Source organism: Cynoglossus semilaevis, unplaced genomic scaffold, assembly GCF_000523025.1.
Source record: "Cynoglossus semilaevis isolate Cse_v1.0 unplaced genomic scaffold, Cse_v1.0 scaffold1033, whole genome shotgun sequence".
Classification (NCBI taxonomy): domain Eukaryota; kingdom Metazoa; phylum Chordata; class Actinopteri; order Pleuronectiformes; family Cynoglossidae; genus Cynoglossus; species Cynoglossus semilaevis.
The window spans coordinates 487047-514437 of record NW_007585109.1 but is presented as its reverse complement, the minus strand read 5'-3'; the positions used below and the strand labels follow the sequence as shown (position 1 = coordinate 514437).

The window sequence follows — 27391 nt, the reverse complement described above, 5'->3', positions numbered from 1 at the left end:
TTAAAAATTCTTGCAATTTTATTTGCATATAAAGGCAGCTAAATATATCACAATGAACTGAAAGAAGAACTAACATTTCAATGAAGAGGGATACAATCAGAGAAAGCGCGAGAGAGGAGCAGAGCACGAGAAGAGCATTTACAGCGGCAGAAGTTGAAACAACTATTGGCAACTTTTTTTTGTGCTAGCAAGATTGCATTTACACACAGTGCAAAATAAGAAGAAAAGAAAAGAGCAATAAAACACAAATACTATTAAATTTACACTTAATAGGACAACGTAATGTTTAGGCAGGCGTGTTGTTGGGAACAACCAGCACCTGTTGGATTGTGACTCTGACAAATTTTCCTCTCTCATCCAAAAACCAGTGGATACAAAAACATTTAAGAAACATCTGGAGAGCCGCTGGTGGCAAACGTCAATCATTCAGGTGCATTCAGCAAAATAATGCACCACAATTTTTGCATTTTTTTTTTTAAACCACTTTTAGTACAGATGTTTTACAACATGAATATATAATATAATATATATAATTTATACATACATTTTCCAAATTAGCTCAAAAATCATTGTTGGGACGTTAGAAAGTTAAATTTACTGAATGAGATTTTGATCGATTTTGGACGTCCTGTCAGGGGTTGCTTCAGGGATGATGGGTAATAAATAGACTTTTCTCTGAGCTTGCAGAGAGAGAGAGAGAAAGAGGGAGAGAGAGATAGAGGGAGAGAGAGAGAGGGAGGGGGGGCTAGCTGAGAACATTAAAGCTAGTTTAAGGCAGCGTCCCTGTCGGCCAATAAGACAGAAACAAAGAAATCAGATGATACAACATAAAACCATGGCATCCATTGTCCTGCTAATGCAAACCCAACATAAAGAAATTGTACAAATTCACAAAGCATTTTTTATCTTACAGATCTGACCAATATTTATCAAGAGCAAGATTGTTTAACCACAAAAAACCCCCAGAAAAGAAGAATATCGGTGTCAAACACAGCTTATTTTCACACCGTTCCCACTATATTTGTAGAGCAGTCACCGAAGAATTTCAACATTCAAACTTAAGAAAAAAATAAGTCAAATAACATGAGGAAAGCAGAGGCAGAGATCAAACGTTGTAATCATCACCACGACTCCTTCTGCTCTCAGGTGATGTAGATTATAGAGATTATGTCTGGGATGAGGTTTTGTCGTCCTGTTGTTGTAATTGCTGGTGGGTTTAGTTCTGGTTTGCACAACACTGGGGAAAAAAAGCAAAGCAAACAGGACCCAGTATTTGGAGCAACTGAACTGATTTGTGTGCAGAAATATAAACTCTATGAGGAAATCCTACAGTGTTGGCACAAACACCGATATTCTCCTTTCACCCTCCCTGACCCCCCGATCCCCAACACAACGCACCATTTTCAAATCTTCTCACTGTCGACAACAGTGTGGAGAAGACCCAAAGTTTGCAAAGAAACACTTAAGATTTTTTTTCTTTTTTAAAACTTGACATATTTATAGAAAAAACTGGAGTTGATCCCGCCCCCTGGCATTGCCCGCCCACAAAAGTCCTAATCTGGTCTCAGGAGCTGGAGGGGTTGGGCAGGTCGAACACGATGGGGGGGTTGGTGGGCTGGAAGCTGACGGTGCAGGTGGACGCGTTGATGAACGTTGTGTATCCATCTGTCATGATGCCGTAGCCTGAAGACGGAGAAAACCAGAGTCAGCAACAAGCTCTGCTCACTGAGACCAAGTCAGCATCGACGTGATAGAGTGATGCATTTACAGCTGAGGTGTGTGTGTGTGTTTCTCTCTTATCCCTACATTGAGGCATAAACTGTGTCCATTTCACAACATTTATTTTATTGTCCAGGTTTGACTTTTAGTTTCTAACCAAGCAAAACACACAAATAAAATAAAATGTGATGTTTAGATAAAAGGACTCACCTATTTATTTACTTTATTTGCTTATTTATGGCCAACTCTCATTTCCAATGTTTTGGTAAGTGTCACTGGTCAATACAATTATTTTTGCCAATTTTGACTTTCTTAAATGGACAACATTGACACAAAGTTTAAACCAAATATAAAAATATTTGAAGGTTTCTTTTGGCTCAAACTAAAAATTCTGCTAGAGTTTCTGTGGAGATGTCTCCTCGTGCTGCTTCATATAAACACATCTTGTTCTCAGTACCTTCATGGATGCCTCCAAATGCATGAAGTTTAGGGCGGACCCTTTTCTGAACAGTGTTGAGCAGCTCCACACAGCCGACTCGTTGAAGCTCTTTAGGAACCCAGTCTCTAAAACCTGCAACAAGAGACACGTGGAGTTTGATGAGAGTCTTTGTTTCCTCTTTAACGGCGCTCCACTGTCCCTGACCCATCCAAACAAAGGAGTATGTAATAAAACAGAAAAGCATTGTGGGTATAAACAGGTTGATAATCTCACATAAGCTCATGTGAATAAGTGAAGGAGTCTAACTCTGCTCATTCATAATGGTTTCAATCCTAGTCTGGGGTTAGTGTGAGAAGAAAACCTCAAGTTTGTTTTTCATTTTTGTTCTTTTTCTCCATAGCTGGCTGTTAGATCGCTCTGTTTTTCTCTGTCTGCCTCTCCAATCATTAGCAGCTTCTGCCACTCTGCTGCAAAATCGAGTTTCCATGCAATCAAAGAGCCACGGCGGCGGCTGCTGCTGCAGCGACTGCACCAATTCTCCGTAGGCAGGAGGGAACTCAATAATAGCCAGATGGAGAGCAGCGAGGAAAAACAAAAACAAGAAACAGCTCAAACAGCTCCAAGGAAAACCGCATCAGCTCTTACTATAAAAATGAAATGAAACCAAACACAATGATTTTTTTTCCTTCACAGAGTCAAACAAATATTAAATCACAGAGCACGTTCCGGGTGTAGTGTTGAATCTGAACACAGATGCACAGACACATCTATCAGTTTGCTGTCATGCCCACAGGCCATTTCTTAGACACAGTGAATGAGGCACAACCTCATTAAATATGGCAATGATGAGAGCCGTGATTGGTTAATTGGACTCACCAAGCGGAGGTCCGTGGGTCATCAGTATGTCGATGCCTTCAGGGATCAGGTTCCATTTATCCAGCAGAGACTGACCTCGAGGCAGGTTGAATCCCCAGCCGTTGAACCACGGAGTCCTGCAGGGGAAGGAGAGAGGGGGGAGAGGAAGAGCGAGAGAGAGAGGGGGGAGAGAATGAGGCAGAGAAAGGAAGAGAGCACATTAGCATCACTCTGGAGACCAGACTCAAGTAAGATTTTGGCACACAGCAAAAATGATTTAAAGAATATCTTCAAATTATTCAATTCATGTTTTTTTTTTGCATGCAATTTTTAGCCTGCTGTAGAAAAAGTATCTTATTATGACGTAACATTGTTTAAACAGAACTGAAATTTTGACTGATGTGAATCAAGAAATCTATACAAGATTTGAAAAACACTCAACAAATGATGCATTAAATCAAAGGGTTAAACAATAAGAATAGTGTATTACAGCAGACAAGTTTTAAATTGTCGCCTGCAAATAAAAGCACATGCTTCACATGTGTTCTCCCCACTGCTTCACAGTTTCTTTATATATTTTGTTTCTTTTTGTCTGATTCAAAACATTACTGACACAACAGGCAAAAAATGGAGATTCATTGAAATTGAATAAACTAAAAAGAGACTTTTATTTTGCTTGATTAAAAAATGCTTGGCGAGCACCTTACTTCCTCTGCACCGTTATCTTAAATCAGAGTCGAAGAATTGAAGCACAAGCAGACTCAATATTGACTATGTCCATATTTATTACTCTGTAACGGTGCACTTGCAGATATACATTTTTGCAAAAATGCTTGGTCTTGCACACTGAGAGTTAAGAGTCGCTGCTCAGACTGTGGACCCATAAACAGTCGTATTATTGGAGGTGGTTTCTGAGAAAGTTGTCCTTTTTTCAGGCCTGTACGAGTACAGTACATGTGCCACCTTATATCCCCTCTGCAACACAGTTAATAAAAAGATTAACTGACAAGAGCGCTGACTTTAACCTCCACCAAGTGTGGGGGAGTCTGCAGCTCCTGGATGACAGTCTACAACACTCTCTCCACCTCAGACACAAAGAGAGCTCCGATCTGCCTGAGCGTGAATGAGGGATGGGTGGAGGAATGGATAGATGGCATTGAAAACAGATGAAGAAAAAAAGCAAACTGTGCAGAGGTTACATTTTGTGGCGAGGGCAGGGAAACAGAAGAAAAAGGATCGAGCCGAGGCCAGTTGATAAATTGAGCCTTCATTTATCACAATAGTGGTAATGGCAGAAGAAGGCTGACACCAGAGGAAAAGAAGATAGATTATCATCACCAAATAATGCAGTATCTAAACTGACCCACTGCTACACCCCCACAGAAAAGGTCCAGCAATTTTACTTTAAGGATTGGAAGAACAAAAATGCAGTGAGTAACTCACAAAAATCCCTTCTTTTTTTTCTTCTAAATACCCATGTCACTTTGGGACACACCATAGAGGTCATAGCGGCTTCCAGTTACTTAGTGATGGTGCTGGGGATGGTATTTGACCGAGGGGAAATCAGGGCTCCACAAACATCAATAGGCTTTGTTACAGTGAAGTATGAACGCTCCTGCACTGATCAATATTTGCTGCTCCCTGGGAGGGCTGAGTGCAGCTAACCAGAGGCAGGGCGGACTGAAGATGTGTAAAACATGAGATCACAATCCTCTCCGGGTCATTTTAAATTAACAAAACTAATCTCCTAACACTTTCCTTAAATTCTGCATCCCTGAAATGCACCAGCCTTCTCATCATTGTGTGGTCTTGAGCAACAAAGGCAACAACTGCAGGAATCCTAAAGGCTGCTCTCTTTGATTTGCTCGCTCAGTTGTGGCCTCATTCTCTCGCCCGGTGGAGAGCTGAGAGATGAGGTTGGAAATGAAATGTGAGGAGTGCACGGGGGGGTGGAGGCCACAGACCGAACTGATTAATTAGAACTAATCACACAAATCGGAGCTAATGGAAGCCTAATGGATTACTAGGATGACTCGCTAGCTCTCGAATGGCAAAAGCTCCGTTGACGGTGCTGCAGAGGAACTCATGAAAGTAGGGAGGGGCAGCTAGACTGGTCCGGGTGTTCGGACTGAGAGCAACACGGGCAAACTTTTCAAAATGGCTGAAAGCAATTAATCCCCTTTCAATTATAGAAAAAAAAGGTTTCCTGCTGTGAAAAAAAAAAATAAACAGCTGCCCCACTGATTATGCTCCATGTTTCACATGGTTTCTGCCGCATAACACATTCATCTGGGAGATGAAACATAAGCCCTGACAGGAACTGTGGATCCAGAGCCAACCACAAGGTCCTGACTGAATGCAGAGCTGGTGCTGCCGCTCGATGCCACAATGGCCCCATTGTCGGCTGCCTGCCTATGAAATATACCTTCCATGGAAGTGCATTTGTTAACCTCCGCCAAGATTAATGACCTCCCGGTCACATAAAGGAGAGATTGTTTCCTGTGTGGCTGTAACACAGGTTTTATTATACTGTGTGTGTGTGTTGGGGGTTGGGGGTTGGGTGGGGGAGGGGTAGCAGGTAGACCAGCCTTTGAATAGTGCTGAACAGAATATGCAGTGCCAACGTCTCAGTCTGCTCTCAGAGCGTATCTGGACCAACATGTCTCTCTCTGTGTGTGTGTGAACATTTGTGCAGTGATCAGACTTTACGCTACACTACGATCCTAGTCTATGCCCAATACTTGCCATCTGGAGCATGTCGCCACGGCAACAAAGGAGAAGCGTCTGGAGGCAGGCACAGCGGGAAGTAAAACACCAACGCAGAAAAATAAGAAGGTGACGATCAGAGGCGGCGAGAGAGAGAGAGAAAAAGAGAGAAAGAGAGAGCCAGGAAGGCATTAAACAGTGAGGAAAGATATGCAAAGGCAAGATAGAGACAAAGACGGACAGCAGGTGTCATCGTCTGCAGTGCAGTCTCGTACCCTAGATTGGAGAAAATGTTCCCGTCATTAAGGAAGCTAAGAGACAAGAAAATGTCCTGAAACAACCCTTGACTCAAAGTGTAAAACCATGACACAAAGAACCGAATGAATAACACTTGAAAAAGTACATCTTTGGTGGAAGAGAGTTGAAATCAGTGACTGCAGCTGAGCAGGACCTGACCGACGCCGTTCAGCTCTTCAATGCAAAACGTCAATATTCAATTAGACTGGTGGACATCATTTGTATGGCAGTGCAGTGTCTCTGTGGACGTTACACTGTTCTTAACCTCTGTGCTCCCCTGGGCAGTTCTCTATGGCTGTGCAGACAGACCCCGATGACCCACAGCAACACACACACACACACACACCCACACACACTAACTGCTTCTTTTTAGTCATTACGACTTCCACCATGACTCATGCTCCAGTTAATGGATCAGTTTAACCATCTTTACACCCTGGTGGATTAGCTGTTTAGGGCTAAGGCTTTTATGTGACAGTGAAGTACTGACAGGTCGATGTATTAATAACACAAATGACAACTTTGCAAGTAACATGAAAGAATGACTCTTTAGTGAGACCAGTGAAATGATCTATTTCTTCTAAATGGTTTATTATTCTACCATTATTAAACCAACTAAAAAAATACCAAATCCTTGTATGATTTAGAACCTGTGTACAGGCAAATTAAGCCAAACTGGAAAAAAATCATGCTGCCTTTTTTAACATTCTGCCACTTTTTAACTCCCATTTGCCTCATTAACAAGAACGTGTTGTTTGTCTTTCATGGACAACTCTGACTATGTCATCAACTCCTAAGACATTTTTGCCAAAAACAGAAAAAGTATAAAAAGCACTGATCCCCCAGAACGAACCTTTGAGCAATACATTGTTTTTGTTTTGGTTTGAGCTCTTTTGCCCTTGTTATGCTGTACAGTATATTCAGCTATTTAGCATGTGAAGGCTGTTTAATTATGCTAGAGGTCGACCTATATTATCGGGAGTTTAAATAGTCTCTTCTAGTTTGATCTTAATTACTTGTAATAGTGTCATCAGTGTACATTTATAAAAAGCTAATTCACATCATTAGCTCTGCAGATTCAGGCATACAGTACACTGTACCACTGAGCACACAGTACAAACTCATTCATCTGGGCTACTGTTGCTGTTCTATTGTCTTTTCACACAGGAACCCTCATGTTGTTTACTTGACACTTACGGCCACAGTCAAAAGTCCTGAGCCAAGCCACAAGTCTGAACTATCTACCAAATAAATCTACTTTTTCAAAATGATAATTACAAATAAGACTCCCATCCACAACAAGTAACCACTTCTGGCTGCTTCCTTCTTTTAATGGGTCACCACACCAGATTTAGCAGCCAAAAAACAATTCTCAGTTGGGTCTGGATTCCAGCCCTCTGGATGAAAGAACTCCCACAATTCAGATAAACATTATATTCATTATTAAAATTCAAACTACCTGAATTTCAGGTTTCAAAACCCAGGAGACTTTAAAAATGAGAACAGAAAGACTTTCTTTACTACATCTGAGGAGAACGTGATTTTGTTTTTGTTTTTAGAAAATATGACTTAGTTTAGATTAGATCCTGAAAAATGGTCTGAGGCTGTTTATAAAGTTCTAAATGAGGTAGAACAGGAAGGTTCTTACATTGCAAGGACTCAATAATCTCAATTTTCTTTGGCTATGCAAATAAACAGCACACAAACAGACCACAGAGATGCACACCCACAGAAAAACACAGCACACTATTTTCTCCTCCTCGTCTTAAGAGCAGAGATAACATCTGAATGAGTTTCGTGTAAAGCATGATCCTCCAACTTAGAGCTGGAGCAATGGTGCTACACCCTGGGATATCAGCTCAGCGCTGAATACGATAAAAGCAGCTGCGTGGTCACCAGCCCCGAGATAAAAGGAAAGAAAGGGGGCTGGGGGACGGAGAACGTTCGCAGGACCAGCGATCCATCGTGTCTGACCTCTGAGTCAGTGGCTCTGGGATCAGCAGAGGGAGGGGTCTAATTGATCAACCTGTCAGACCCAATGAGGAAGGCCATGTTAATGGGACTTTTATAAGCCCTGTGGGACATACCACCTGACACTCTGAGCTGTATAAGTATGTGCCAAAGCAGACTACATGCACTGTGTCTGTGTGTGTAAAATCCCAAGGCCCAGGTAGCCTTATTAAAAGGAGCCAAGCGGTGACTCTGGCTGGGTTCTGACAAATGACCCCTCAACACCAAGGCCACCTCTGCAAACTTTGGGGACGAGGTAGCAGGCCAAGTCAAAAAGGTGAAAAGCCTGAGTATGTTTGCGTCATTCTGGGAGATTGAGAGTGTACATGTTTGTGTGTGTTTGTGTGTTGTTGGCCTGTTCCAGCACTAATAACCTGTGCCTAGTGACTGATGGACTGTGGAATGGATTAATCTCGCTGCAGTCATGCTGCCAAATGTGGAGGCACTAAGGGTTAGCCACAAGACTTAGCCCACTTAGGAAAGGCTACAGCCATAGGGACAAGTTGGCACGCACACACACACACACACACACACACAGAGACGCTCCCTTGGGTTTGTCCCGACACTGTGATGCAGCCAGCTGCAGTTTGACCTGCAGACTGCTAATGCAGAACTACCACTGTATCAGCCTGCAGATGCTTCACTGCAAACACAGCTGCTCCCTGTGAACCAACAACGTCCGGCACAGTATCACACAGGTCTTTGTGTTTGTGTGCACTCTGATGGGCAGAAACGGTGTATGCACACTGCACACAGGGCTGATGGACGACTGACTCTGCAGTTAGATACAGGATAGAAGCTGTTGTTATCTAACAGACTTTTTGCGGGTCCTCCAGAGGAACTATGACTGTCCTCTGTTTCTGCTTTAGAACAAGAACTTGGTCCAAATTTACAGACATTAATAAGTGTTCAAACACAATAAAGAAAATTAGATAGATATTAAAAAAAGATTATTTTACATCATTCCAATAGATGCATCTTTGTTTATTGCAATGGGCAGAAGGGACAAAGAAATGTTTTCCTTTTTTTTTATATCTTTTGTGAATGGTTTAAAAAAATAACTGAACAATAACTATTCTCAAAGCATATTATTAGGACAGGCTTGTGTATTTTTAAAATAGAATTAATAATACAATATAATACAATCATTTGAATATAGGAGTTTATTTTTTTAATAATTTCCCAACTATCTTCTATGAAATGATGGGAACAATACACCTCATATTAATCTTGGGGGCAAAGATCAAATCTCTCATCCACTCAAGACTGCGTAACAACATATTGCAGCTGTCGTATAAATAATTTGTCTTTTTGGCTTTGGTTAATTAAAACAATCAATTAGTGTACTCAATTAGTAACTTATCTGATAGAAGGTTTGCCTCCTTAAAAAAAAAAAAAAATCACCTTTATTCATTTACTTGCCTAAAATGTTCAGTTGTGAGCAGGTGAGTTCAGGCAGCAGCAACAAAAATCTATGGGAACACAGGTTTGTCTACAAGTGTGCATGGAATCGAACCACTTTGATATATTGTTCTGTCATAAGGCTGGTCTGGTCTGGGAAACAGATGACCAGAGATATAGGCAGAGTGGAATCTAGCAGCTATTCAGTGAGCCCGTGTGGGGGTTGGGGGCAGGGGCCGAGATCCATTCAACCTGTGGTGATACACGGACAAGGGTCCCATTACTCGCCCCAACCTCCATGAACTTGATCCCAGAGAACAATACAAAGGGTGGAAAAAGAAAGGAGTGAAGGGAGACATGGGGGAGGATAATATCTCTGGGAAATAGCGAGCTTTCAGTGGTGACAATAACTGACAGGCAAGGTTTCATTTTTCCAATTCTGCTTCAAGGAACATGGCTGCGGCCCATTCTCTATGTATTTTAAATGGAACAAGGTGATTTGAAAATAGAATAAATGTTCTCTGCACAGGTGTATGTTCTGGGCTCTTTCAAAGCTGCACCTCTGTGCTGAACCTCTACCAGAACAAAGACTCCAGTTTCAGGTCTGCAAGTTAATCGAAATGAAAAAACTACAATCATCAAAGTTTCATTTATGGCAAATAACACAGAGTAAGGATGAAAGGAAATTCTTAAATAGGACCATTGTGCATTTTGGCCTCTGCCAGTCTTTGTGCTAATTTGGGCTCAATGCTGAAGGTCTGCTCTTCAATCATACAGAGGGAGCAGAAATGAGAAAGGGGTACATACAAAAAGAAGGAAGGAAAAATAACAAAGACAAAATAGGCTGCAGTTTTAGAGAGGCAACAGTCAGAGTATAAAATAAGATTGGCAAATCAAAGGCTTGATGACAAAACACCACAAAATGACCAAAAATATTATATTTGAATTAAATTTATACAACTTCATAAAATGTGATTGAGAATGTTCTTTCATAATCCTACCAGCAACCTGTCTTCAAATTGTGCTTTAGTTTAATAATTCAGATTATTTTGGTGAAAGAGGATTTAATGTCAATAACCAGATTAATCATTTTTATTGTCAGAATCAGTAAAAACATACTAGAAGCAGTAAAATGACACAAGGAATGTCTGTTCTTTTGATGATTAAGAATGAAAGCAGAAGGTTCTCATAGGGCCTGGTCAAAAGGCTGGGAGTTCACCCTGCCATGTTCTGACATGACAGCCCAACAAGTCTTTGATGCTAAGGTTAAGGGTCAAGGAAGGAGGACAAGGTGGGGGGTGAAAAAGGCAACAGGAAGGGCCGAGGGGTCGAGACGGTGCAGATTCATGGCACAATGTTGGTGGTTATTGTTTCGACCTTACAATGAGTGGATGTTAGTAAAGTTCTTAAAGACACTGCCAACAATGGTCACAGGAAGGCATACAAACCTGTATTGTTAGGCATGGTCACATTACTCATTTTTACTACCACTCTTTACATCTTGTTACTCTCAAACAAGGGGTAAAATCTTGACCCCTATGGTCAATAATGTTGAACCCTCAGGTGCAACTGATAGACAAAAGCCCCAAGTGGCAATTCTTTCAGCAAAATTTAAATGCACAAAAGTTGAGGTAAAATATATGCTGTAACAACAGATGAGCAGCAAAATAGGTTTTCTGTAGAGAATGCCAAAACCCAGTTCAAACAAAAGTTCTAACAACTTGTGCTAGTGTGTCAAAGTGCAGTAGTGTGAGTTGAAGTACTGAAGTACTAAAGCATCACCGCCTCCTGGTCTCAAATAAAAACTGTGTAGAACTCATGTTTAGTAGGCATAATAGAATAGAATAATTATATTCATAAATTGCTAGACATTTAAACAAAGAAAGAGCGCTTTTAATTAATGATTCTTTGGCATTTAATTTTTTTTCTTTTACACAAAATGATACCCTGGGTCATTTTTTGGTAATGTTTTGATTTCTATTTTCTAATTTGTTAGAAAAATATCAATATATTAATCGCATGAAGATATTTGCAAGCTATATATTGGACAATACCGCCCAACATAAAAAAACTAAACATATACATATGACAGATTTAGAATTAAAAACCATTTAAATTGCATATATTCTGTATATATCCTACAACTCACTTTATTACAAACATGCTATATGATTATCTGCAATATTTTGACTCCAACCACCAACATTCTCTTGCGTGCATTAGCTCTTACAGTACAAGGATAAAGATATATTCAAAAATAAACTGATGGCGAAAAGCTGGTCGTTACATCATATACCCACACGTCCAAAATGAGTCCTTGACTGTCTCCTGTGCACAGATGCATTTGACCCCTCATGACATTACCTTTTCTCCAATTGCTAAGATGCATCTGAATTTAACAAATGGAGATAAGTGCAGTCCTGTCCTTGCCTCTGAAACTGAGCAGAGGTAACAGGAAGTAAAGGAAGTGCTGCAGCATGATGTGAATGCTATCGCTGCTCAGCAGAAACCAGTAGGTAAGCTGCCCTTCTGTTTATGGAGCTGTCGTTACTGCCATGATTGATGGCTTTCTGCAGACAATTCACATCTTCCTCATTGGCCACATGGTGTGGTGGGAGATGAAATGTCAGAGAAGAGTGTGTTGGAAAGTGTTCCTGAAGGAGGACTGAAAAAAAAAAAAAAATATAATATATAATAATGAAGAAAGGATTGAAAAGACCCTGTGATTAAACAGCGTTCTTATCATTTTAAACTTATCTCCATGTCAATCTTTCTATTACACTATATAAATGAAATATAACAGGGATCACTTTTGTTCACTTTATTTAAAACATCCAAGGCTGCAACACGTTAATGCTTTTTACAGACCTGGTGTCTTATTCTGTTTTACATCAACTGCCCAGGAACCGACTTTTAACTCAGGTTTCTGTTGTGTAAAAAGAGGCTCAACATGGTACAGTCAGCAGCAGATGGGGACACAGGGCTGTCCTTCGCTTTTCAAATATTTATCCCCTCATAGTATTTGACACAGCATGGGACTGAAAACAAGATGGAGTCGTGTTGGGCTCAGGATCTGCCAGTGTATACACATAGATCAGGGCACACAGACAGTAGAAAAGCACACAGATGGGCAGATTCAGAGATGTCAGAGATGTACACATGCTCTCGTTGTAACCATGACCACAGCACTGATAATGACAGAACCTCGTGGCTGCCTGCCTACTGAAAGAGCAACCCAAAGGTTCAGTATCTTCCTCTTGTGCAACCAGCCCATGGCCATGTTTAGGACAAGAGCAACGGGATTGTGCGCTGACAGCCCGACTCTTCTCTACTGCTGATTTCTGAAGCATTTCTGGCACCTTTCCAGGGACTTGTGATTGCATTTTGTAGCCTGCAGCTGACTTCTCATGTCATGTATCTTTCTTCTATGTTAAAGACATCTGGCTGGCTCTGGGCTCTCCACAGCTCCCCTGTGAACTCTGCTGTCCTGGACCATTTGATTACACCTGCATCACCCACAGCGAGACTCAAGGCACCGACAACAACAGACTAAATACCAAAACATGCATTTGAGTTGGTTTCTTCTAATTAGATAAGGGTTTGATGTAGAGAAAAGAACCATTAATCATAACACATCTATGTGAGTACAGCAGAAGTGCCAACATTCTTCAGTGCCCATCTAACAGTCTAATTTATTGACAATGTATATATTTCTTTTCTAAATCATTACAATTATTTAATGTATTAATCAACTTCTAATTATTTGTAGAGTGACAGGAGGATTCAGAGTTTTCTTGGGGCACATCAGAGAACATCTTGTAATATTTCCATTACAGGGCTACATATGAAGACAAACAACCCTTTATTATATATATTCATTAATTGGTAAAAAGCCAAAGTAAATCCAAACCAGCAATAACACGCCAACACAGATTTAAAACAAAACATCAGCTACCGAAGATGCTCCAACTGGAAAACTAACCACCCCTGACCACGTGGCCCCTTCTTTCTAATTTGATTCCCCTAAAGTTATTGTGTAAATACATCTATTCTTGAACCAGCTGCCAACAGAATTTCACCTCAGATTCAGGCACATTTGTTCACAGATCGACAGCACGCCACCCAGCAACAAAAGAAGAACTCTACCATTCATTTCCACTCTCTTACCTGGTAAACTGTTTGCAGAATAGGACCTATCTATTAGCACCTGCTCACCTCCCTCCTGACTAGGTTATTCATTATCAGGGTTACCAACCCGCACAGCCATTAGCTGCAATGCTATTCATAATCCCTTAGTTAGTGCAGGTACACTGTTAACAAGCGACGTGCCATTAATTCTGAAGGTACAGAGAAAGACATGACCCCATTTCAGAACATTGCAACAACTTGGTGCACCACCATCACACGGCCTGTGTGTGTTTAACGGCCCTCGTAAGGGAAAAAAGACTTAGAGTGTGTTTACACAGTGGCATCTCTGAGCTGGTATTAATAATAGAGCCACTTAGCATTCACAGGCACTGGTCTCAGCCACACTGTTTGTTTCACAGGTCATTAAATTTATGCCGCAGCCCTAATGTTCATTACAGCAGCAAGCTGGCCAGGGGTCTGTAACACTCGCTCACTGTCTTTTATCCCCTGTTGTATTCTTAACAGTGGCTTTTTTTTTTCATTCCTGACTCATTCCCCTTCTGTCACATTTCATCTTCGCTTGACAACAATGTTTTTTTTTTTGGTCATTTTAATTAAGAAGACTGCACCACTTTCGTTTTTTTTTGGTCTTTTTAATTAAGAAGACTGCACCACTTGTGCTTTATTCCTGCCTACCCGTTCACATGCACATATTTGGCCAATGCACATAGAAAAGAAGCAAGACCTTAATCTGGTGTTTGGAGAAATATTTCAACATAAATATATAATGTTGGTAATCTTCAAAGTCTTGAGCTGTATTACCCTGTAATTACAACCGACAATGCCACATAGCCACACAGTTGGCTGTGGAGTCAAAGGTCACCACACAAACACTGATAAGAGAAAGTATCAACCAGTGCGACAGAAGCTGGAACGATGGCCTTAGTAAATCAACCCAGCTCCACCCTACAGTTTCTACACCCACTTCCTCCTATGACTTGTATTTGTGTCTTAGTCTCTTTTTGTTCTCTTTAGGAAAAAAAGTCCTATTTGTGCACGTAGATGAACCGAGATCGATGAGCTACAGAAAAAACAAAGGACAACGTTGTGAAGATATATTTTACCAGTGAAGGTAACGAACAAATGGGAACAATACTGAAAGATACAAGACTTTCACTGATGAAACATCAGCCAACAATAGTGAGAAAACAATACTGTTGCTGAAGAGGTAAACATGTATTTCAAAAGAACTCTGTTGACCATTTATAACTAGACCTTGGATTTTATTCCTAAATGAAAGACAAATAAAGAAAAGTGATTGTCACTGATTCTGGTGGTTGGGTGACATGTAAAAGGAATAAAGGGTACCAGAACGGAGCCACTTGATGTACTTGGTCAAGCACAAGTGAACCACAGCTTGTAAACAAAAGTCCCAGAGACTCATGTGTCTCCTGTCACAACACGTCAGCCCTGGAGGACAGAAGCAGCCCCTTGAAGAGAAGGGCAAGTCGGCAGTGCTGTCAGTGGAAGTTCATCTACAGGGTTTTTAGGATTTATTTTGAGCTGCATGGTTTTTGGAGCATGAAGAACTGCTGTTGTCAAATGACACCATCCAATTCTGCTTCCATCACCCTCCAAACTGAAGGAGAGGACAAGACAGGAAAAAAAAATTCAGGGATCTCTTTTTTACAAGAGTAAAATATATCTACAGCTTCTACAAATGTGATGCAGGGGCATCAGGAGACAGAAAAAGGAGGTGCAGTTTTTATTTTCTTGTGAACATTTTATGTCAGAATGTTCAGACAAGACAATGAATATAGTCAATTAAAAATTCTATTTTCTTTTGGTCAAAATGAAACGGTGTAAAAAAATAAATTCTAAAGTGTTGTTTCAGAAACGGTCAAACAGACACTTTGTTTCTGACAATGCCACAGACACACATGCACACACACACGTTCACACACGCACGCACGCTTAACATTGACATTCCAGCTGGATGCTGGCTGTGCACTGCCTGCACAGTCTGTCCCATCACTGGTTACAAACACTGATGTGACCTCAGATCAGTTTGAACAGCCTGCTGGAGCAGCACAACGACACAGCAACAGCACAATACCAGCTGTAACACATCTGTCCCTCTAAATAGTTTCACAATGTCTACCCACGTGTCACCTTGACAGAAAATGTTCAATCAATAACTTCTATTTTTTTTAAATTAATGTAAATTCTAAGCAAAAGGAAAAACACTGTACACAGCAGATATCTGCAGAGAATTTCACATGATGATCCAGTGCTATAAAAGTAGTGTACACAAGCAAGGACTGTGATTTTTTCTTGATAAAGCCAAATTTCTCCTTAGTATTATAACAATAGCAATACATGTCAGTCATAAAGATAAGTAAACAAAGGTGCTATTTTCATTACCAGTGTCAGAAATGTCAAGAAAATGTGTTTTAAATATGTCTTGATTGCAGTAAGTTTAAAAGCCAAAATGTGATAAATTGTGATTTTTGCCAACACTGTCCGGCAACAAACTAATAAAGTGAGAAACTTTAACAGCTCATTTCCCTCTTGGGCTGCTTACTTGTTTTATGGCAGGGTTTCAGCTGTGTCAGCCCTTTTCAAGTTTGATGAAGCTGCTGATCATGTTGCAGAAGACCTACTGTAAGTCTCCATGGCCGGCGAGATATACACAAGGTCACAGACTGAAGCTTTATTAAAGATGAGAACCCATCCCCTTTCTTCTCACTTATTTGGGGCTACGAGTGTGGCAACACCAGGAGGAGTTAGGGAGACGTGAGACACATCTCCGTTTCTTTTTTTTCTCCAGACTCAGGTGCGTGTGTGTGAATGTGTCTGCAAATCAATTTGCAGCGAAGGCTGTAAGCCATAAGGCTGCAGAAAGTAAGGGTGCGATGACAAATCCATCTCCTAACCCTCTTATTTGCCCTTTCTGGCAGTTAGAACACTTTACCCAAATACTGGCACGCTACAGCTCCTGACCTGAACGGCAACAAAGAGTAAAGAGTCGCCACCGCTAACACCAGCAGCCTCCTTCTTTCCTGTTCCTTGTGTCCTTATCTTCAGCTGCAGGAGGCACCACACTGTCTGATATCTCAGCATCTGTGGTCTGAGAACCACCTGCAGCTGCAGCAGTGCCCACATGTGCACTGTAGGACACTTAAATATATATCTATACATTTAGAATAATGTTAGGTTATGCCCTTGACTTTTGAAGCCATTAGCCACCTGTAAGGACGTTCATTTGGGATCATCTCCGCAGTTATGCACTAGTATCTTGTATGCTGTTTGTTGAATAAGTACAATAAAATAAACCGTTCATCATTGTGCATACACATCAGCATCTATAGCTCACTAATATCAGGTTTCTGTAGATTTTTACATGTTTGACATGTCTTGAAACAAACAAACAAACTAACACTAATGTCTGCTTTAATTCAGAGGCAAGGCAGAAGGCAAAGACTAAACTCAAACTCAAAGCCCATGTGCTGAATGTGGCCCGCCAACTTATTTTGTGTTGCCTGTGAGAGCTTAACAAACATCAACTAATTGCCTCATATTGACCAGGAGATCTACTCTGTGTTCAGAGAAGACAAACAGCATCACCTAATCAACTACACCCATAGTTCTGAAGTGGGACATCTGTGTTTGTTGTCTGATTTTCGTTTTTTTCTACTTGAACAGTTTAAAGTTTGATTTGAATGTGAGTTTTTTAACCTGATAAATTAAGTTTTCTGGAGTTTTTACATCTATACACTGATATATTGCAGATGTGGCCCCTGGTGAAAATGAGTTCAACCCCCCTGTTCTAAACCCCTGATATTCGTACTCAATCTGTATGAGATGACCAACAACAGCGGTGCATATGGACAGTCCTAGTTTCAGTACACAGTACAGTAGCACAGATTTCCCCTCCACCATTCAAATAGTATAAAACAGATTCAGTGGGGATTCCATTTCACAGTCTAGTGCCTCACTGTGCCACATTTTAACTTCAATAAATCATCTTCTCATTAATTATGATATATTACTGTAATTAATATCAATGCTGCTGTCTGGTTTCAAACATTTAAAGATGGCTTTATTGTGAAGATTACGGACATTGGTCCAGAGTAATTCAGTTTTCCTTTGGCACGAAGGTGCATGAAGAAGATAATCTGATTGTAAACTACTAAGACTGTAATATAAATGTTCACAGTCTGTAAAGCCCAAAAGAAGACAGAACAGAAAATTACATCCAGTTCAGGGATTTGAATCATGATGTGACATTTTACAGGCTCTCTCTCTCTCTCTCTCTCTCTGCAGGAAATGAGGTCAGGATGAACATGGAGCCCTTGACTTTATAGTGACGGACATTTGTCAGGGTCTGCTGCCTCGTCTGAGGTAAAGCTTCTGTGCTCACGGTCTGACAGAGAAAGTAGTGTGCGCTGCTCTGTCAGTGTGTGTGTGGTACTATAAAGTGTGTGTGCTTGGTGTGGTGGGCAGACAGCCAACATAAACCGACAGAGGCTGGCGCCGGCAAAGAGGTGACTTCGGGGTGATTAAGATAAAAGCAGTCGACAGAAGTGCCAGAACTCATTGCAGCGGACAGATAAAAATTCCTTACTGTTATTTTATTAATATTTCTGAGCTGGATATTTGATTTTATTTTAATTTAAAAAAATTCCCTATTAAAAGACAAAAGTGTACATCCCTCTGCTCACTTAAAAAAGAAACAACTACATTCTTTATACAGGAAAAGGGTTTGCTCTCATCACTACAAGAACTGAGGAATTTGAATTTTCAAATTCACATTCAGATTTAAATGTTTTGAAGCCAATACAAACTTTTAACTTTTGGGTTAGATTTGTGGTCATAGGCAAAAATGACTGGAATCTATATGAAAACAGAAATGAAACCTTCACAGAAATTCCCTTCTGCACTAGAATATAGTGCTGCACAACAATTATAGATTTAAATGTAAATTGTTATAGTATAGTTTGAATATAACTAAGCCTAATAATTAAAAATAAGGGCAGCTGGACCAGCAGCCATACAAAACAAAGACTCAACAGTGGCAAGCACACACACACACACTCGCACTCAGCACACACACACTGCTGACCTTTAGAGTATTAAAAAAAGAGGAATACATGAATAATACTAAACTCTGCAAATGACAAATCTGCATTTGCCCCTCCAGGTTGCCACAGCAGTGGGATTCAGAGAGTCAAATGAGGTCGGTTTGATTTCATTCTGCAGCCTCCAGAAACACACACGCAGGTGAGCGCACAACTGGATTCTCAGTGAATAAATCCAGCAACATTTATTAAGAGAAGAAAGAAGAGAATGTTGCCTAAGTAAGGATAAATGGTTAAAACAACCAAATGTATCTCAATGAGATTGGCAAGAGAGAGAGAGAGAGCAGCAGTGGGTCATCTAAAGATCTAAATCTTTTGAGTAAAATCACAACACGGGTAAATCCTTAAATCCTTAAAGAGAAAGTGAGTGAGTGAGAGTAAGTGAAAGAAAGATAGAGATCAATAAATAGAGATCAATAAATAAAACCACAGAACAACATTTTTAATAACATTTTATAGCTGATTTTTTTTGGATTTTTAAAAAATAATTAATTAATAAAGCTGTTATATGTTTTTCCGTTGGATCAAAAATTATATTTTTGGTAATTTTTAGAAATATTGATTAATCAGAAGTAACTGTGTAAACTGTAATTTTGGTTGAAAATATCTATTTCTGTACAAATTGATGCTTTTATAAATAAAAAACTGCCAAATATAAAACACTCAAAACCCTACAAGGATAAGTCCTGGAAAGGGGTATGTGTTTATCATACGTTATAAGCATGTAATATCTATTACATATCAGGCTTTTATGAAATTAATGTCACTTTGTATTTAAAAACCAAAGAGTCAAGTCCATTTGTAAAACCTCTGAAATTGAGGTGTCTATCTGTACAGCAGTCATTTAATACTATTTAGATGCAGGTATTTTTTTTTCAATTTTTATTTTGCACATGGACAAAACATCAATTTTGATCTCAAAGACTGTAAAACTGTAAACAGCCATGTCAAAGAAAAGATTGTGATTAAATGTTAAAATGAGTGCAAAGTTCAAATTTGACTAGGTAAATGAAAACTAGCCCTCTGCACAGTCCAGCTGTTGAAAACATTCCGATATTTTTGGTTTCTAGAGTTCTCCAATCTCACAAAGTGAGGTCTGATTGACAGGGAGCAGCAGCCTGCTTATTGTACATCTGTGTGTGTATCTTTGTGCAGAGGAGGATGAGGAGGGAAGGTTTAGGTATTCGGTCTGTTAAGCATCTGTCATTAAAGAGTGTGTGTTGTGTGTCTTTCATGCTACGCTGCTCTCACTGTGAGTAGGGATGAACTGGGTCAGGACAGAGTTTCACACAAAACACATGAGCTCATACCATAAAAACTGGGGGAGCTAATCAAAGACAGATATTAACTTTATCACCAACATTAAAAGTATCAAGAAAATGTCATTTTAGAGCTTTTAAAAACAGTCATTTAGCAGCAACTTAACTGATTGAAAGACTCACCTCGTTCACTGCCACTGAATCACAGTACATTGTGTTCTCATGTATTAATTGTTTGTTGTTTTGTGGCGTGTGGGATTTAGACACAAGACTTAAGAATAAAGAAATGTTTTAGTTTGTCAAATCTAGCTCTTTAATCTAGTCATTCATGGACTTTGTATGAATATTTAGATAAAAGCATCATGAACGTATAACCGATTACAAACACAATAGCTCTCCGTTTCAAATCTAATAGTAAGATGTTGAAATATATATAAATATAAATATGCTTTTTTTTAGAAATAGACGAAGAAAGAAATAACACCCAAATTTTAAAGAGCTCTTCTCCAGCAGGACAAAATGGTGACAATCATAGAACTGTCCTCCTGCTCAAAGCCCTGAACATTTCATTGATGCTGTGGAGCAGCAGCAGAACTGAAGACGCTGGATACACATGACAATCAGACACTAGTTACACAACACATTTCCTTAATGATGCTGCAGCAGCAGCTGCGGCAGTAGCAGACCAGTGCTCGGCCACCCAGGCCACGAGCTGGTAAGCTGTTGATGAAGTGAGGGGTCACTGAGGGGCTAAGTGAGACCTCACACTGGTCAAACACACTAGACCTCAGGGTGGCATATGGGTACGAAGGAGGTGAGGAGGCCGACGGGAGGTGGAAGGACAGTGGGGGAGGAGGGGTGTGAGCAAGCTGTCCACCCTGCCCCTGGAGACCCCCAGCTGTCACAACAGACACTTACCAGTCCTTACACTAAACAGTCACCAGGGAGGGAGGGGGGCAGCATCCTTCCTTTTTCACAGGGAGAAATGGAATAGAGGAAGGATGGAGGAAAACAGAGCGTAATCTCCTCTTCCTGCTTCTGTGATGTCTGAGTATTTCTGGGAGCTAGACCTCGACTCCTCCTCCTCTCCCTTCTTGTCACTGTCCTCACCACATCTGACGCCAGGCTGCAAACATGCTAATTATAGCTGCAAAAGGATGAAGATGTGACCTAAATAGTTATTTTAGTCATGCAGCAGACGTGTGAGAACCACTGAACAGAGAGCAAACACAGTGGAGGGAGTCGGAGCTGGACATAAAGAGGTTCTGGTGTCTCTCTGTCCTCCAACAAAATGCACAACTGAAGTGGAGCGCATGAGTTCAGACTCAAAGACTGTTGGGTCTGTAGGATGACTGCAAAGTTGTACAAATTCTTCTGCAGACATGTTTTTAAAAGATAAATGTCCTAAAGGCTGAGAGGAAGATTCAATATCTACTATATACTATATTTTATAGTAGTGCAGGTCTGAGAGTCCTAGTCTAAAAATCCCAGGTAATATTTTTCTCCTAGATCGTCATATACAACAAAAACATCTCCAATACGTATTTCACACCGCAATCTCAGCTACTGCAATAAGAAGATTCCAGGGAGTACTGTTTATTTGTTTGGTTCTGATTTAACAAACATAACAGGAAAAGCCCTAAAACGAGGCACAACTCACCTTGATCCTCAACTCTCTCATCGTCTTTCTTATTGCACACACAGTGAGATATAGTATTTAAAGTCAAATATGTAAGAAAAAAATCCAAACCTGGCTGGATTTAAAACATATATTAATTGAAATGTATTGCCCGAGGTCCCACTGTGACTGTACCTCTTATAAGACTAGGACTATAAGACTGTACTAGAGGTCCTCACGTGCACGTTTGTGAGTCTGTGGTCCACTTTTTGAATACGTTTCTCTCTGTGTGATTTGAGTGACTCAAAAAACACAACAGTCTGGAAGCTCCGCAGGAAGTGTAGTATAGGAGCAATAACAACTGCCCTGTTTGTTTAATGTTTGATGTTCATTGGCTTGACCGAAGCGAAATGGTGAAATGTTAAAATGTAACAATATGTACAGATGCACAGCCAGCATAGTCTTTGCAGAAATCTTTAAACTAATGCTAGAGAATACAAGCTACTACTTCACTGTTAAAAACCTAAATGACCCAAACAGGCCATCCATGTAGTATACATGAACAAAACTGCATAATATTCTGATGATGTGTCCAGCAGCCACGTCAGTTGAGCTCCCTCCTGTCATGGTTTTTACTATTTTCTCTGCACAAACACTACCCACTCTAACAATGCTTCCACCTGCCTCTCTGTTGAATACATGCTGTTCATTGTCCAAACATACCCCTTCGCACCCCCCTGGTTTCCACACAACAGAGTCTTCTGACAGTGTCACGGTACCAAGCGTATCACTTAACCTTGTGTCAAAACACAGGTGTAATGTAAGCCCAGGGAGCAGGCGAAGGTCTTGAGCTCATAAAGAAATGTGCGAGCCGGGAATAGCACCCTGCATGTAAGAGAGGCCCCAGCCTGAGAGCTGCAGGCAGAGAACAGAGTTACTGCAGGGAGCAGAGCTGGAAAACAGCCAGAGGCTGACCCAGGGGGAAGACACACCTTTGCCTCAACAAAAAGAAACAACTCCTACTGGCAGTGAAAGCTACAAAGTCAGGAGCAACTATGGCTGTTGGATAAAAGAAAACAGGGCAAGGGTTGGGGTTCTTACCATGGTGTTCCGTATATCCGGAATCCTTTTATAGTTACATCTGAATCCTGCAGGTACACACAGTTTGTGAGGAGCGACTGGACATTGTCAAAGTCCTCTGGCTTGAGTTTGGAGACTGAGGGGAATCGGTAGTAATCCTGCTTGACCAGCTCAGCCATAAAGTCCTTATCAAAGGTCAGCTCATGGTTCCCAGCGATCACCACTTTGAATTCATAGGGAAGGCCTCCTAGGAGAGAGGAGAGACCGCAGACGGTGAGTGAGGTCAGGTTCTGAATTCAAAAAGACTCTTTTTCATTGCCTTAGGTGATGGTGCACTCACTACCCAACAGAACACAAATAACGGAATAACAAAGAGAACACTTTTGCCGTACAAAAGGTTTGCACCAAAATGAGATCGTTAGTTTAGAAATTAAAACGCTGGCCAAAACAGCACCGATAGAGGTTTTTTTTAACCAATCGCAACTGTTGTATCTGTAAGAAGGAAGACTTGATGTTGTACATGTCTATTTCTTCCTGCCCTCACAAACACAACAACATCCTGGTAACGATTATATGACATGTTGTTATAAACCATACACATGACCACTGTTACTAATTAAACCAGGGGTATATAAAAGCTGTGTCAAATAAATCAACAAATGTCAAGGCCTTAGTTTATTTTACTTAAAAGCTAAAGGCAACTGAGTGCAAACGTGTAAAGTGCAAATGTGTCAGCAGCATTCAGATGCTGCAAACCTGGTCCTCTCTCTACTGAGCTATGACTGGAGAATTTGAAATCTTGTGCAACAAACCAAGGGCTACTCTGCTCACCCCTCCTTTCTAAAATATATTTAGGGAACTGGGGCGATCTTTGGGCTCCAGGAAAGATTGAAGACCCATTCAAATATTCATCTTTTATCACAATGTTAAATATTTACCTCAAACACAACTGAAAGATTTCTGAAAGACAAAGTCCTTGTCTTAAAATAAAGGGTTTATAATTAAAAGGGAAGTAATAATAATGAGGAATGAATGATGACAATGAAGAAATGGCTACTGCTACTGAGTAGCTGATGTTAGGTAAAAACTGTGGCTTCAAGCTGAATGCTGATGTTTTGTATTACTATTTAGTCAACAGTTTGGTTTCTAAATTCAGTTTTAATGAGTTGCTGACACCATTAGGAAAACACACCGCACAATTTGTCAAAGCAGTTCTGCTCTCCTCTAGGACAGGAGCAATATCTCAGAAACCACAGGAGAGTTGTACTTTTCACCTGGTCAGCCTTTTTCTGCAGAAACAGCAGGTTGTCTCATCTTGTAAAGGGAGCACACAACCCCCCTTTAAAGGGCCACAATATACCTAACCCTGAGCACAGAGCAGGGCTGAAAGAGGACTCATGTAAGTGGATAAAAATGCCCTCTATTCAGACAGTCATGGAGGGCACAACTGGGGCTGACAGCTCTGCTTGACCCCATTGGACCATCGTCCATCTCTGCAGACGCCGGGTGGGTGGGTGGAAGAAGCATGAACCTGAACTAAAAAGAGAAGAACATCTATTACGACTCCCATCCCCTCATCTTTCAACTTCTTCTGTGCCCTTTTGCCTCTCCTTGGTTCATCTTCAGCATCAGGTACCAGACATAGTACTTTATTCCAGACGATTGAGCACTCACCCAAAGAGTCTGGCCTCTTTATTCCAGACGATTGAGCACTCACTCAAAGAGTCTGGCCTTCATCCTTCCATTTTCTCTCTCTCTCTTTCTCTGTCTCTATCTTCCTTTTGCCTTCTGAGTCTAAAAAATTTAGTTTGGCTCCATTTTTTTTCTTTCATTCTTTACACTCTGCACTTGCTGTACAGATAAGCACACGAGAAAATAGCTAATGAGAGGGTGAATGCTAAAGATGTTTTTCTGATATTTTCAGATCCAATATTTACAGATATTCACAGATCCATAACCATGTACCTTGTACAAACAAACCAACTTCTACACTAGATATCTTTGATCGTGATTCTTATTTATGACCTTTATAGAACGTATTTATTGCAGCCACTAAAAACTACTCTGCAAGACAACATACATAATTTAACAGCTCTTTGAATCCGTAGTGATCATCCAATAAATTCTTTATTCATGAAGTATACAGTTTTAATTAAAAAAATCACTTTGATCTTAAATGTGTTTGATTTTAAAAAGAAATAAAAATGAAAAAAGAAGAAATGAAAAAAGAAATGAAAAAAGATGAAGAAAAAAAAAAGTTTTCTGAAACCTTTGATTGATGAAACTTGATTTAAAAAAAGGCCTTCACAATTTGCAAAATGCTCTAAAAACATATTTGCCAAATGTAACTGATTTGATCTGTTGTAGCTGACAGAGGTTAAGAAACATACGAAGACGTTGTGTTCCAGTGGCAGTGGCATAAAATGGAATATCCATCACGAGTGTGTGTGTGTGCCTCAGTATGCGAGTGTGTGACTGTGTGTGTACTCTGTAACGTTAAAAATGAAAGAAGTGTGTGTGCCGGTGTATAGATTTCATTCCTGCTGCTCTAAATTAGCTCTTGTCGCATCTCAGGATCATAAATTCCAGGATAACCTTATATAAAAGCCCCGTCTCTCAGTGCCACTGCACTCTAACTGGATCAAGCATCCATTTACACACATGCACGACCTAATATAACACACACACACACAAACGCACACACACACAAACTCAAAGTGAATCATCCTCTCCACTGGCTGGCTGGGAAAAGGTGGCAAAAACAAAATTTCCATAAACTCTTTGATATCAGTCCATCAGTCCATCAGTCTCTGTGGAGTTTTTATTGCTTTTAAAGTCACGGTATTTGGTCACACCACGTGATGAACCTAAATGAATCTTTCCCCACTAAAATTAAATGAAGAAGACGAGGTCAGAACAGAACATTCACCCATTCTCTCTCAGCAGTATCTAGATGTTTTGTGTAAGAGATTTAGGAAAACAAAAAAACCCATAAAATTACAACAAAAAAAATTATATTCAAATTGGACAAAACTTTACATATAAATTCTTTCTGGAGTTAAATAAAATTTTAAACTCAAAAGCAGAGAGGTGACTCTGAATTAAACTGAATGAAAATGTCAGTGTCTTCAACTTCTTCAAATTAATTCTCAAGAAAATATAATTAAACTCAATTAATAGTTTTTTATTGTCATTCAGTCTGACTGAAGCTTTTTCTTTAATAAAAACAGTTAATATTATGTTTTTGGACAAATTTGACAAATTTGTCAAATTTGTCAAAGAGGCCATGGTGTGTAATTAGCAATTAGTCCACTTTGACAAAAAAATGTCCAAAACTAAATAAAATCAGTTTATTCAAACTTTGTAATTGCTTGTTACTTAGTTTTTTATTTAATAATAATCTACTATTGTTGAAATAAAGGTTTATTTTGTTGCAATCTCTTGATTTAAATTAATCTATGATTTAAATAATGTTTGTCCACTGTTTAGTCTGAGGACAATATTTTCGCTGAAAACTTCAAAGACCAACATCTTAATGTTAGTAGATACGGACATAGAACATTTTAGTGCTGTTCTTCATCATGAGTAGGCTGTATGAATCTGCATGTAATCAACAGATAAGTCAAGCCATACTTTTCCTTATACAAGAGCACTTGCTTTTTTTAAAAGCGAGTTCCACAGTTTATTGCTTCCTACCTCTCTATGTTTTTCAATCTTATGAGAATTAAAGAAATCATTCCTAAATTTTGGCTTACATCACATTCTCACACTTAAAATGTATAATTAAACATCTTCCTCATTAAAGTAATCAGAAAGAACTGAACACTGAAAAGCTGATTCTGGAGACTTCAGACATTTTGTGGAACAGCAAAACATCTGAATTTTTTGTTGTCCTAAAACATCTGAGTTTTAAATCAACATTCTTAATCTCCAGTTTCAGCTAGATAGCAGAGATAAATCAAAAAATGTAAATATTAATTTTGCTCTTTACTGTTAATCATATAAACTAAAACACCTTTTTGATGTATTTTATATTAGACGGGAATTCTTGAGACACAGTGGGCAAAGACAAATACGGTCATTTAAACTGGGACTAATGAAATGACTGAATGCAGGACAGTTTTTTAGGGGTTAGGTGGTGGGGGCAGGTGGAACTCTTGATTTATGAATTTGCTTATGGACAGTCTGTTTATTTTTTTAATGAGTCAAATGTGGGCTGCATTAAGGGGAGAACAAAAAGAGTTGAGCTTCTCTGAGCTTTAGAGAGGAAACAAAACACGGTCACACTTGTGCACAGCATGGGGCCAGAAGGAGAGGTCAAAGGTTAACTGAGCCAGGGTGTTAGGTCAGAGAGGTTAAACTGGACACTTAAGNGGATGTTCATTGTGTGGTCCAGTTTACGGGCTGTAAAAAGTGTAAGAGTAAGTTACTGGATATACAGGCGAGGTGTCTTGTGCCTCAGGCCCTTCCCCCTGTCTGTTACAGGTTGCGTGTGTCAGCAGCGTGTGAGTGTTTAGATGATGCGTGTGTGCAGTGGTGTGCAGATTAATGTATATGTTAAGCTGCTTAGTACCTAGCCAGTCGTTGAACTTCTTAACCTCAGAAGGCAGGCCCAGCTCAGTGAAGTCGCCCGTGTGGAGCAGAACATCGCCGTAAGGCATCTGGATGCCATCTGTACGGGAGTGTGTATCAGAAACACACACAAACCTGGTGTGTCCTGCTGGCTTAGGAGTATCAT

At 40.1% G+C, this 27391-nt stretch overlaps 1 protein-coding gene across 1 annotated transcript; it reads right to left on the bottom strand.

Annotated features, from left to right (window-relative positions):
- On the bottom strand, nucleotides 1-27385 carry mpped2a (metallophosphoesterase domain containing 2a). Its single transcript, XM_008336975.3, has 5 exons — nucleotides 27227-27385; nucleotides 22675-22900; nucleotides 3035-3150; nucleotides 2177-2290; nucleotides 1-1683 (listed from the first exon to the last, which is right to left on the bottom strand). The coding sequence occupies exons 1-5, from the start codon at nucleotides 27312-27314 to the stop codon at nucleotides 1565-1567; spliced, it is 663 nt and encodes a 220-aa protein (XP_008335197.1). The 5' UTR covers nucleotides 27315-27385; the 3' UTR covers nucleotides 1-1564.
- Between the last annotated feature and the right edge of the window lie 6 nt (nucleotides 27386-27391).